Source organism: Mobula hypostoma, chromosome 27 (assembly GCF_963921235.1).
Source record: "Mobula hypostoma chromosome 27, sMobHyp1.1, whole genome shotgun sequence".
Taxonomy (NCBI): Eukaryota; Metazoa; Chordata; class Chondrichthyes; order Myliobatiformes; family Myliobatidae; genus Mobula; species Mobula hypostoma.
The window spans coordinates 21242567-21256741 of record NC_086123.1 but is presented as its reverse complement, the minus strand read 5'-3'; the positions used below and the strand labels follow the sequence as shown (position 1 = coordinate 21256741).

The window sequence follows — 14175 nt, the reverse complement described above, 5'->3', positions numbered from 1 at the left end:
GATTGAAATGGTTGGATAAATATGTCACAGTATTGGTAACTGGATCAACGGACTGGCTGGAAAGCACAGCAGAGTAGCACGTGGAATCTGGAGCTCTGTGCTATAAATCCCACAGTCTTCATTTGCAACTGAAAGAGCATAGTGAAGAGCTTTCAATCGCTGTGTCGTGTCTGGGAAGACGAGGATGTCCCGGGGACCTCAGAGCTGCTGAATCCTCGCCATCCTAAAAGAAAGGAACTGTCCGAACTGCAACAACAACGCTATAGGAGGCATCAGTCCTTCTGGAACTAGATCCTTGATTTCCTCACTTGCAGACCCCAGTCAGATCGGATTGGCAGCAACATCTCCTCCACAATCTCCATCAGCACAGGTGCACCACAAGGCTGTGTGCTTAGCCCTCGGCCCTACTCACTTTACACTTATGACTGTGAGGCTAAGCACAGCTCCAATGTCATATTGAAGTTTGCCAATGACACCTTCGTCGTTGGCTGAATCAAAGGTGGTGACGAATCAGCATACAGGAGGGAGACTGAAAATCACAACAACCTCCCACTCAATATGGCAGCAAGACCAAGGAGCTGATTATTGGCTTCAGGAGACAGAAACCCGGAACCCCGAGGCTATGTCCCCTAGTTCTAGTCTCACCTACCAGTGGCAACAACTTTCCTGCCTCTATCTCATCTATCCCTTTCATAATTTTATATGTTTCTATAAGATCTCCTCTCATCCTTCTGAATTCCAGCAAGTACAGTCCCAGGCGACTCAATCTATCCTCACAGTTTAACCCCCTTGTATGATGCCAGCAATCATGGTCTATCCGTGACCACGACTGCTCTTGGAAAATTTTTCTACAGAAGTGGTTTGCCATTGTCTTCTTCTGGGCAGCGTCTTTACAGGACGGGTGACCCCAGCCATTATCAATACCCTTCAGAGGTTGTCCGCCTGGCGTCAGTGGTCGCACAACCAGGACTTGTATCTATGGTGCACCAATGAAAGTTGGGAAAAGTCAACTGGTATAACAGTAGAACGTGGCACAGGGAGGATAGAGATTGCGTTGCCGATATGAATTCCATATGGAAACAGTGGTGTAAAATGTATTAGAGTAGAGTATTGTCGACAGAAAAGGACCAAGAATAACAATGTGAGATAGGTGCATCAAAATTTGACAGCGTTCATAGTTAACTGCAAAACGTTGCTGCTGGGTAAATATAGTACTGCAGTAAACAATTTCAAACGGAGCTGAAAGACTAAGTACTTTATTACAGGCAGTTTTCTATATATGATGGGGTAAATATTATACTGGAGCAGGGAAATGCCTGTGGTCTTGTTGGTAAATGTTTCACTGTGCAGCAGACAGCTGCTTTTTGAAGTGGTGGATGAATATTTTGCTGCAATTGTGCAAGAACACAATTAGTTATTAATTAATTGCAGCAGATAGCTGTGCAACTTCCGCAGTTAACAACTGCTTCAATGCTTGCACGTGGAGCAGGCGTGGTGCACGTGGAGCAGGCGTGGTACACGTTGCCCAAGTATTGGTGTACGAGGAACTGACAACTTTCGCTGCACACCACACCAGACTGGCAGTAATGCGGAGTGTGGTAAGGGACAACACTTAGCTTCTAAATGACCACTCTGACAACGTTAGCGTTATTTATGTAACAATTAGTGAAAGTCAGCTACCTGAGTGAAGGACCATTATTTTTTCTTCTGCTTCCCCGAGCCTGGCAGCCAAGGTGATCTGTGCCTCCTGCAGTCTGCTGAAGAGAAAGGACACTGTGCTCCTTCATCAGAAATTCACACCATACTTTGTGCAATAAGACTTAACAATCCAGGGACACGCTTTACATTTTGTTGCAGTCTGTGGAACAATTTGCAGCAATTACAGTGCGTGAGCATGTTTCAGAGGGATTTTCCAGCTGGGGTTGGCCAGGCGCTCCATTTTTGTCACCTGGCAAACTGGCACCTCCAGCATCCTCAAAGAATTCCCAGAAACAGGGATTCTGTCTCCACAGAATGGCAGGCCAAATATTTGACTGTCCGCCCAACCTTTTTTCACAAAAGGAAGCCCAAACTGTCTGCCCTCCATGAATTCACATCCAGTAATAAATGATTAAACACAAGTCACGTCATCCAGTTCAAAGGCAGCAAAAGAATCAAACTAGAGGCCCTTTTTTTTTATATATTTTTATCTTGCAACAATGCAGAAGATGGCCTGGAGCATTCTTCCTATCCACTGCTGATTTAAAACTAAGCCATAACCCAGGCTTGATGCTTTCTTCATGTTTATTCATATTCACAGTATTTGGACACGGTTATTCATCATCCCTGTTACAGCTACCTTTGCCTCAATTTAGCAAACCACAGCGTTGTCAGGTAGACAACTTTTGATTGGGATAAAAGTCTCAGAAAGCTACCGCACACACTGGGCTCTCAGCAAGCACTTGTGTCCTTGCAGTAATCTGACGAAGAAAGCAGGAAAGGTCCATCTGTTCTTTAGCTCCGTGTTTGCGGCATTATGTGGTTGTTTTGAAATCATAAAATCTTAGCAAATAGTTTACATTGGTAACAGCTGCTATTCAGAGAGATTCATACAGGGATTCTGTGGTGACCACGACCACATGCCAACAGTGGCTTCTTCGCCAGATCACTGAAATGAGAGTTCGGCTTCAAAGAAACGGGGAACAGTGGCATAAGTCGACAGAAGAAATAAGAGGGAGGGGAGGAAGGCACAGATACATAAAAGAAAATTAACTGCAGTAGAGAGAGAAAAGAGAGATGCAGAAAAAACTGAGAAGGGCAGGAAGGGGAGGGAAAGGGGGAGGGGAAATGTTGGGGTATGAGGGGGTGAAAGAGGGGAAGGGGAAGATGGGAATGGGTAAAGGGTGGAGGGGGTGGGGGGAGGTGAGGGAGGGGAGAGGGGAAAAGGGGGAGAGGGGGAGAGGGGGAGAGAGGGGGAGGGGGAGAGAGGGGGAGGGGGGAGAGAGGGGGAGGGGGAAGAGGGAGGGGAGAGGGGAGAGGGGGGAGAGGGGAGAGGGGGAGAGGGGAGAGGGGAGAGGGGAGAGGGGAGAGGGGAGAGGGGAGAGGGGAGAGGGGAGAGGGGAGAGGGGAGAGGGGAGGGGGAGAGGGGAGAGGGGAGAGGGGAGAGGGGAGAGAGGAGAGAGGAGAGAGGAGAGAGGAGAGAGGAGGGGAGAAGGAGAGAGGAGGGGAGAAGGAGAGAGGAGGGGAGAAGGAGAGAGGAGGGGAGAAGGAGAGAGGAGGGGAGTTGGGGAGAGGAGGGGAGGGGGAGGGAGGATGGGGGAGGGAGGATGGGAATGGGGAGGGAGGGTGGGGATGGGGGATGGGGATGGGGATGGGGAGGGAGGATGGGGAGAGAGGATGGGGAGGGAGGATGGGGAGAGGCAGTCAGAAAGGGCAGAAGAGGTGAAGAGACCGTGCGAGATAGAAATAAAGGAACCACAAGGCAAAAAAAAGATGAAGGAGCATGAATAGAGGATAAAAACTTTTCCAGTGAGACCACGTATTGTACAACATTAATTATTGCAGCTTTGTGTGTGCTGCCACTCGCAGCCTGGATTAGACTTTCCTGAAGATTTACTGGGCAATTATCTACTTCACATGTACCTTTCTTTTTCTGCCTCATTTTTCTGTGACAGGTTATCGCTTTTAAGTGGTGTGCTGTCTATGATGGTCTTTTGTAATTCTTCAGACACCCTGATCCTAACTGGAGAGGTTTCTGCTGATTGTTCGGTGGCTGTAGAAAACAAGACAGAATTGTGATCATATCTGTACAACACACAAACGATTTGGAATGTTGTTATGCAAATCATTATCTACAACTTACCCAACCCCTTTGAGGCAAGAACTCGTTAAAATACAACAATTTTAACTGCAAGCATAAGCAAACTGAATATAATTGACCCACCTTCTTTGCTCTTTCTCCCAGAGCATTTTTATCACCAGATTTTGCTTTAATTATTATCACATTGTGAATTTAAAAAAATCAATTGGTAATTTAAAAAATATTTCCATATTCGCCGAATTTTTAATGTCTCTTCTGCACTACTCTACACGAGTGGGATTTCTACCTCCCAAGTATTTTTTTAGGGGCATGAATCTGTAAAAAGGAAGCCATATACTAAATTAAAATCTAATTAAACCCCTAACTTATTACACACAAAACTCTACCCAGCTACGGCCTCCAAGGTGTGATTGAAAGAAACCAGCCTAGAGAGGGAAGTTTATGATTACAGTGTTACAATGTAAACATCAGATAACATTATATAATGTGTGAGAGGACTGGAGATATCAGGGAAGTGTGGGCAGTCCAAGAACTAGTAGGGATTAGAATTTGAGGCCTTGATCGACCACACTGTTGAACGAAAGGTCAAAATTGTCCCATTTATTCAAAATGAACAACAATGAACCACAATTATTATCACTGACATACATTGTGAAATTTGTACTGCTGCCACAAAACAACAGTGCAATATTTTTAAAAATAATATAAATTACAATGGGAAATAGATCCAGAAATTTCCATCATCCTAAGATCCTCACCACGCAGGCCAAGCTCTTTTCTCGCTGCTACCATCCGGCAGAAGGCACAGGAGCCTCAGGACTCGCCCCACCAGCTTCAAGAATCGTTACAACCCCTCAACTATCAGGCTCTTGAACAAAAGGTGGTAACTACACTCACCTATTGAACATAGAACATAGAAATCGACAGCACATTACAGGCCCTTTCGGCCCACAATGTTGTGCCGACCATGTAACCTACTCTAGAAACTACCTTGAATTCCCCTAACGCATAGCCCTCTAACTTTACTAAGCTCCACGTACCTACCTAAGAGGCTGTTAAGAGACCTTGTTGTATTCACTTCCACTACCACTGTCTGCAATGCATTCCAGGCACCCACTACTTATTGTGTGAAAAACTTAGCCCTGGTATCTATTACCCTCAGTACCTATTTCCAAGCACCTTAAAACTATGCCCCCTCGTGTTAGCCATTTCAGCCCTGGGAAAAAGCCTCTGGCTATCCACATGATCAATGCCCCACATCATCTTGTAGACCTCTATCAGGTCACCTCTTATCCTCCGTTGCCCCAAGGAGAAAAGGCCAAGTTCACTCATAAGGTACGCCCTTCAATCCTTGTAAATCTTCTCTGCACTCTCTCTATAGTATCCACATCCATCCTGTAGTCAGGTGACCAGAACTCAACACAGTACTCCAAGAGGGGTCTGACCAAGGTCTTATATAGCTGTAATATTACTTCACGGCTCTTGAACTCAATCCCACAGTTGATGAATGCTAACACACCACACGCCTTCTTAACAACACTGTCAGCCTGCGCAGCAGCTTTGAGTGTCCTTTCGACATGGACCCCAAGGTCTCTCAGATCCTCCACACTGCCAAGAGTCTTACCATTATTATATTCTGTCTTCAAATTTGACCTACCAAAATGAACCACCTCACACTTACCTGGGCTGAAGTCCATCTGCCACTTCTCAGCCCAGTTCTGCATCCATCGAGGTCCCACTGTAACCTCTGACAACCCTCCAGATGATCCACAACACCCCCAATCTGTGTCATCAGTAAACTTACTAACCCACCCTTCTCCTTCCTCATCCAGGTCATTTATAAAAAATCGTAAAGAGGCGGGGTTCCAGAACAGATCCCTGCGGAACACCACTGGTCACCGACCTCCATGCAGAATACAAACCATCTACAACTACTCTTGCCTTCTGTGGGCAAGCCAATTCTGGATCCACATAGCAAGGTCTCCTTGGATCCCATGCTTTCTTACTTTCCAAAGGAGCCTTGCATGGGGAACCTCATCAAATGCCTACTTTGAACTTTAGAAATAGCTCAGGTCGCTGATGTTTGGGTTGAGTTGTTCTCCGATCTTGCCAATTTACTTGGAATCGTTTCCCCACCATGCAAGAAGACATCATCAGTGCGCTGTTAACTGTGGCGTGCCCTCCAAATGCTGGGCCTTTATATCCCTAAAAATCAGCTGGTTGGTCGTCATTTCAGAAACGCAGTTGTGATGTGGGGAGGAAATCTTGTCATTGATTGATTGTCGCTGTGGTCTGGAACTTTGTCCGCATCGGCTCATAAACAGGATCGATAGGTAGTGCAAAAAGAGAGAAAAAATAGGTAGTATTCATGGCTTGGTTCATTGTCCGTTCAGAAATCTGATCGGACGGGAAGAACCTGTTTCTAAAATGTTGCAAGTGTCCCTTCAGGCTCCAGTACCTCCTCTCCGATGACAGTCATAAGAAGAGAGCGTGTCCTCGGTGATTTGGGGGAGGGGGGGGGTCCTTAATGATGAACGCTGCCTTTCCGAGGGAGGCACCGCTATCAAAATTGACACCCCGCTCAAAAAAATTCACCGCTTGGTCTCAGAGATTCAGTCAATGCTACAGTGTATCTTTGAACAACCTTTTGTTCTGACGCCACTCCATTCAAAGATGGCAGCGAGGTACGATCCATACACATATCAGACTGGCTAAATATCGGATTAAATAATATAATTCCCAATGCGCTGACCTGCTACTGGGCTCTAAACAATGAATTAAACAGAACATTAAAGTACGGTAAACTACATTTCAGAAAGAATCCTAATCAGCAAGGATGAGGCCCACCGTTTCTACATTGTCCTTTCACACGTATGAGTTGGTGCTCAAAGAAACCACAGGAACAGGACTAGGTTGCTTAAACCTGCAGATAATTCTGTTGCAGAGTACAACCAACCTGACAAAATTAAAGCATAGATACCCAGTGGTCTGGAAGACTTCCATATGAACTGATTATGACCAATCTAGCAAAGTTCCTAATGGGCCATTGTCATACCTGCCTTCTAATAAAGGCCCTAAGCTAAAGACGTTGCTGCCTTTAACTCAATAAACCCCTGAAGTACGTTGATGGAAGAAAGATATGGTGGCCAAGCGGAGATATTTGTAGGGAATTCCCGGCCAAAAACTCATGTGGGGACAATTCCACTGTGGATATAGTTAGGATACACTTCAGGGTAATAAAGGAGAATTTTCTTCAGTGACCAGGACATGTCACTGAGCTGAGGCGCTTAAATATAGAGTGAGGGCTTCTAAGACTTTTGCACAGTACTGTATTTGTCAACGTGGAGCAGAGAACGAGTTTGTAAATCTGGCAGGAGCAAAGGATGTTGGGAATGACGAGGGTGGAACAGAAGGAGAGCCAGGGTGGGGGTTGGCGCGGGTGCAGGCACACCCAGCCCTGGGCACCAGGCAACATCATCTGGTTCTAAACAATCGGTTTATTGATCACTACAGAATGTCCCTCTGGGGCTTCCCGCTCCCTCCCCTCTCCCTTCCATTTTCCCAACTGTGATTCCCCTCTCCATGCCCCTTTCCCACAATGGAGACCCATATCAGAATCAGGTTTATTATCACTCACGTAGGTCATGAAATTTGTGTTTTTTTGTGTGGCAGCAGTACAGTACATTAGATAAAATTACTACAGTACTGTGCAAGAGTCTTAGGCACCCTAGCTATATATACACGTCCTGAAGACTTTTGCACAGGACTGTAGCATTAACGATCTCTGAGAGCTGTCAATGTGATTTCTTTAATTGGCTATCAGTTTTGATAGTAATGCCTCAAAAAGACGACACCCATCACTCAGGACGTGCTCTCTTATTACTACCAACAAAAACTGGAGGAAGCCAGGATGAACAGGGAATCACTTAGTACCTGAAATGAAGATAAGCTGTGCCAAACTTTGGAGGACAATATTGGAACAACTTCAAAGTACATTGATTATTAAGTTATGTACAAATTATAAAACCTTGGGATTTGTCCGCTCACAGGCAGCCACAAAACAAGAAACCTGAAAGAGCCCAATTAAAAAAAAGCCCAACACCGGATATGTGGAGAAAGAGGGAAAATCAAACACAAATCTTGCAAACAATAGGAGCAAGCTACAGCACTCTGTGAAAACAGGTCTAGTGCTTTCCCAGCGTATACGAAGAATAAACTCTTCTCTGGCTTCTAGCTGGGTACAGATATCGATTTTAACTGATGTTTCCATGACAGACTCTGCCATCTTCATCAGGGATGATGCCCAGGTACGTCTAGCCCCGTGGTAATTATACCCCCTATTGTATGTCCCTCCTGATTGGTTAGTCCTCATCCAATCAGGTTTCTGCTGTCCAACCTCGTTTACAATCGAATTCCAGTTCTTACTTAGAGCGAGACCTTCGTCTTGCACTCCAAACCAAACTGAGTGCATAGAGACGAATCTCAGAGCAGGTAGAGTAAGCCCATAGCCTCAGTCTCAGTACATCGTACCGCGGCGCAAATCGCCACGAAGCTCGCAGGTACGAAGTGCACCGCAGTGCCACGGAGAAGGAGAGAACTTTGCGGGAGAGCCAGTGGAATCGGCCCGACCGTAGCCTCTGGTGCCAACACCCTGTCTATTTAATCCATCTGGGCCGGCGTTTAAATCGTCCAAACAGCAGATCGTGCTGCGGGCTAGGACCTGGGCCCCTGCTGTAGCGGCACGCTCTGGGCTCGTACCCCGCCGCCCAGCCCAAGGCCGTTCTCCACCTTTCCAAACCGGCTCGGCGAGTTGGATCCAACTCCACTCCCAGTTTAGGTGGACGGGCACCGAAACAACTCCCCCCTCAAATCGCTTGCATTGAATTTCCCCCCCAAAAAAAAGACATTTTGGAAGCAAGATGAGAACAGCGTGAAACTACGGAATGAAAAGCACCTCAAAAGTAGGAAGCAGCTGACCTAATATCACATCATTTGAATTCATGTTTGGTCTAATCACCTGGTGCCCTTTTCCAGATCTGAGCGGTCACCGCGTGCCCTCGTTTCAAGCTGAGAGCGAGTCGTCCGCTTTCATGATGAAGATGGGTCGTGGTTGCATCTGTATTAAGCTGTAACTGCAGCAGCACTGTTTACAGAAGTTGACAACAAATGGGTATTCGGCTTTGTTAAAACAATGCAGAAGTTGCCTCCAAGAAACATCAAAAAACCAGATGGCAACACTTCACATTAAAAGTCTGCTTACAAGAGTACTAAATCTTATCACTGCTGTAATGGCCTAACATCCGATCCGTATAAAGCAGCAGCTGTTTAGTAATACCATAACAACATCAGTATTTATTTGGATTTTAATACAGCCGTAAAACAACTAATTAGATTCTGAGTATTAGCTTAAGATTGTGTAATGCAGTATTAATTTGTAATAATTACTGGCTATGAATAAAAATGCCTTGTCGCCTCATTGAATGATTATATTTTGATGTTTTATCCTGAGTCTCGTTAAATTAAACTTAATTCAAATAATGAAATCAATAACTGAGTAAATTCACCGAATTTCTGTGTTAACAGCTACTCTTAGCAGATTGGCCAACCTTTTGATATTTTACAATTGACCTGAAGTTTACATGAAACAAGTTGAAACACTCAATTCTAATTTTATTAATTTTAATGCCAGAAAAAAATAGTATTTGATTGACTTGTTGATGGAGGAAGAGTATGGTGGTGATTTTCGTGCTGACTGAGGCAGCAAGAACTCACTTTTTCTTTTCTGTTTTTGCACTATTTTTAATACATTATTTATTCTACTGTAACTGATTTATTTTTCCATATCTATCAGGTATTGTATTTTACTACCACCGCTATTAACAAATTTCACGAGATGTGCCAGTGATATGCTAGTCCTGGCACGTGGACGTCAAACTTCTAAACTTTTAAAAAATTCAGGTTTTTCATTTTTTAAAAATTGACAACTCTCTACAACACTAACACCACAATCATCACAAGGAAACGTTGGAGATGGATTGGGCACGTGCTGAGATGAGAGGTCAACTTCATCCAAACAGCACTTCACTGCGCCCCTGAAGGGCAGAGGAAACGCAGGAGACCAAAGACAACTTGGTGCCATACCACAGAGGCAGAAATGAGGACCCTGAGCCACACCTGGGGCACAATAAAGATGGCCAAGGACAGACAGAGGTGGAGGACCTTCATTGTTGCCCTAAATGCCAGCAATGTAACAGAGTAATTAATAACACTAACACAGAGTTCATCCCACCATGAACTAAACCCTCCATCCATCAGTGTGCAGGTTGAAACACCACCCCAGCCCTTTGAGATTTACATCTTTCGATCAGTGGCAAAGTGACGTCTGTAGCTAATCTTCTGCTCCTCGTTTCGAGGTTATTCCCAAAGTTCTCAGTGCCTTATTAACGGTGACATCTTCAACTTTCCTTCAAGCAAGGATCCATTTTATTCAAAGAAGGAAACATTGCACTGTGCGACTGGTCAGCACGCTCCTTGTCCATACTAGAATGGGATGGAATGAATGGACGTTGGTAAGAGGTATCCTAGCCGGTTGCTGCTGATGGAACAGACGACAGGACTTGTGAAAATTACATGACAAGTGTGAGAGAGTTCAAGGAAGGGAAACCACCTTGACGATCCCCTCTTCCCGAGTTTAGACAAGTACACCAAGATGCTTTGTGATTTTGTCTGATCTGTTGTTCTGGAGTGATGCAGATGCTGGGAATTCCCATGAGGCGGGGAATAGATGAGGCGGTACCGCATCACAGCGGTTTACATGGTATTTTACAGGACAGGCAATTCCTGACGCTACCTGTAAGGAGTTCATATATATTCTGGTGTCCTCCCACAGTCCAAAGATGTACTGGTTGGTAGGTTAATTGGTCATTGTGAATTGTCCCATGATTAGGTTGGGGTTAAATTGGGGTTTGCTGGGCACCGTGGCTCAAAGGGCCAGAAGGACCTATTCCTCTCTGTATGCCAATAAAGAAATCCAATTGTCCTCAGGAGCAGGATGGAATAGAACATTATCGTCATTGCTCAAGACAAGATCATAGTGCTACCAATCCAGTGTAACCAGAAGTTTCAGGGGGAATTCTTTGACTGATATTATGGACAGGTAATGAAGCTGCATCAGCTTCCAAGTAAACTCCCCAACCTGACCCAAAGATCTAAACTAAAATACAGAAAATGTTGGAAACAACAGGTCAAATACTTGCCATGAAAGGAGAAAGACGAAATTAACATCTCAGGTCAAAGACCTTTCCTCAGAACATGTCGTTCTTCTTACTCGTTTCAATCGCCAAAGCAGGCTCTGTGTTAACTCGAGCTTTGGTGGGTCAAAAGGCTTGACTTCAGTTCAAATTTAAAGTTCAAAGTAAAACCTATTATCAGAGTATAAACGTGCCACCACATACAACCTTAAGATCCTTTTTCATTAGTGCAGTTGCTGCTCTGTGCATATTTGCTGATCCCCAACAATTCTGGCCAGAAGTTTGTTGAATAAGGCATATACATACACAGAAGCGGCATTGGTGATATTTTCTGAGATCCCTAGAGAGGGTGCTCATAGATGGTGTACCAAAGGAGGCGTAAGGCGCTCCTTCCCTCCGTTAGCCCGCAGGTCACCCTTGGGCAAGGTGTAGCACCTGCTTAGCCCCCTGATCAGGGTGATGTGAAGCCATGGGAGCAGGTGGTGGATGGTCGTACGAGCAGTTGGTACAAATCACAAGTCTTGGTTATGTGACCACTGACGCCAGGCAGACAATAATCTCTGACACAGTATTGATAATGGCTGGGCTCACCTGTGTTGTAAAGACACTGCCCAGAAGGAGGGAATGGCAAACGAGTTCTGTGGGAAACTTGGCAAATAATGCTCATACGACCATCCACCACCTGCTCCCATGGCTTCACATGACCCTAAGCAGGTGCTACACCTTGCCCAAGGGCGACCTGCAGGCCAGCGGAGGAAGGAGCACCTTACACCTCCTTTGGTCGAGACGTACCTCCACCCCACCACTCAGAAATACACACAAAATGCTGGAGGAACTCATTAAGTCAGGCAGCATCTATGGAAATGAATAAATAGTCGACAATCTGGGCTGAGACCCTTCTTCAGGACTGGAAAGCAAGGGGGAAGTCACCAGAGTGAAAAAGGTGGGGGGAGGGTAAGAGAACTAACTGGAAGGTGATAGATGAAGCCAGGTGCTAAGATAAGAAGAATCAGGTTTACTATCTTTGGCATATGTCATGAAATTTGATGTTTTTGCAGCAGTATTCTGCAATATATAATAATAAAAATGAATTAAAGTAAATATATATATGTATATATAGAGTTTCATTAAATAAGCAGTGATGTAGTGTTCACGGGTTCAATGTCCATTCAGAAATCTGATGGCAGAGGGGAACAGGCCGTTTCTGAATCATTGCCCGTGCGCCTTTTGGTTCCTGTACCACCTCCTTGATGGTAACAATGAGTAGAGGGCATGTAACCTTGGTGATGGGGGGTCCTTAATGCTGGATGCTGCCTTTTGGAGGCACTGCTCTTTGAAGATGTCCTGGATGCTTGGGGAGGCTAGTGCCCCTGATGGAGCTGACTGAGATCACAATGTTTTGCAGCTTATTTTGATCCTGTGCAGTAGCTCTCCCAATACCAGACGGTGATGCAGCCAGTTAGAAAGCTCTCCACAGCACATCTGTGAGTGTCTGAGGTGTCATACCAAATCTTCTCAAACTCCTAATGAAACATAGCTACTGTCGTGCCTTCTTTGTAACTGCGTCGATATGTTGGGCCCAGGACAGATCCTCAGACATGTTGACACCCTGGAACTTCAAATTGCTCACTCTCTCCATATCTGATCCCTCTGAGGACTGGTATGTGTTCCCCCGTCTTACCCTTTCTTTGTTCTTACTGAGATAGAGAGCAAGGTTGTCACTGCAACACCACTCAACCAGCAGATATATCTCGCTCCTGTACGCCTTCTCGCCATGATCTGAAATTCTGCCAACAATCGTTCTGTTGTCAGCAAATTTATACATGACATTTGAGCTCTGCCTAGCCACACAGTCATGGGTGTAGAGGAAGTAGAGGAGGGGCTAAGTACACATCCTTGAGGTGAGCCAGTGCTGATTGTCAGCGAGGAGGAAATATCGTTTCCAATCTGTGCAGATTGTGGTCTTCCAGTTAGGAAGTTAAGGATCCAGTGGCAGAGGGAGGTACGGAGGTGCAGGCTTTGGAGCTTTTCAATCAGACCCGTAGGAATGATGGTGTTAAACGCTGAGCTGTAATCAATAAACAGCAGCCTGCTGCAAGTATTAGTATTGTCCAGATGATCCAAGACCTCATGAAGAGTCAATGAGATCGCATCCACTGTGGAGATAGACAAACTGCAGTGGGTCCAGGTCCTTGCTTAGGCAGGAGCTGATTCTAGCCATCACCAGCCTCTAAAAGCAATTCATCATTGTAGATGTATGTGCTTCTGGAGTGCGGTAGTCGTTAAGGCAGCTCACTAGGCCTGTTCTTCTTGGGCAATGGTATAATTGTCACTCTTTTCAAGCAGATGGGAACTTCCAACTGTAGCAATGAGAGACTGAATAAGTCTTTGAACACCCCCTCCAGTTGGTTGGCACAGGTTTTCACAGCCCTACCAGGTACACCATCAGGGCCTGTCGCCTTGCGAGGGCTCACCCCCCCCCCCTTGAAAGACATTCTAATGTTGGCCTCCGAGACAGAGATCACAGACTCACTGGGTGCTGCAGGGTTCCCCACAGCTAATAGTTTTATTCTCCCTTTCAAAGCGAGCACAAAAGTTGTTGAGTTCATTTAGGAGCGAAGCAAAACTGACATTCATGATATTAGGTTTTGATTTGCAGAAGTAATGGCCTGCAAACCCCGTCAGATTTGACAAGTGGGTGTGAAAGGTAAAGGGCTGGAGAAGAAGGAATGTTTAAAAGGAGAAGAGAGTGGATCATGGGAGAAAGGGAAGAAAGGGGGGCACCGGGGTAGGTGATAGGCAGATATGCTATTGGTCTATGGCCTCCTCTTTTACCACAATGAGGCCGCACCAGGGTGGAGGAACAATGCCTCATATTCCATCCAAGGCGCCTTCAATTTGATGGCATGAACCTTAATTTCTCCTTCTGTTAATTTTTCCCCTGCCCCTTCCTCTTCTTCTATTCCTCCCTCTGGCTTCTTACTTCTTCTCACCTGCCTATCACCTCTCTCTGTCGCCCTTCCTCCTTCCCTTCCTCTCATGGTCCACTCTCCTCTCCTATCAGATTCCTCCTTCTCCAGCCCTTCATCTTTCCCACCGATCAGAATAGAAAGGAGAATTCTCTAT

The 14175-nt window shown here is 45.5% G+C and overlaps 1 protein-coding gene across 8 annotated transcripts in view; it reads right to left on the bottom strand.

Annotated features, from left to right (window-relative positions):
* The window catches only part of cux2b (cut-like homeobox 2b), a 351466-nt gene that overhangs the window by 77263 nt on the left and 260028 nt on the right, over window positions 1-14175 (bottom strand). For 7 of the 8 annotated variants that reach the window (XM_063034539.1, XM_063034536.1, XM_063034538.1 and 4 more), the window contains 2 exons: window positions 3622-3751; window positions 1681-1757 (listed from right to left, as the gene is read on the bottom strand). In XM_063034539.1, coding sequence (XP_062890609.1) covers window positions 1681-1757; window positions 3622-3751 — 207 coding nt within the window. The remainder of the gene's footprint in view (window positions 1-1680; window positions 1758-3621; window positions 3752-14175) is intronic. The other variant, XM_063034537.1, reaches the window with a different exon arrangement.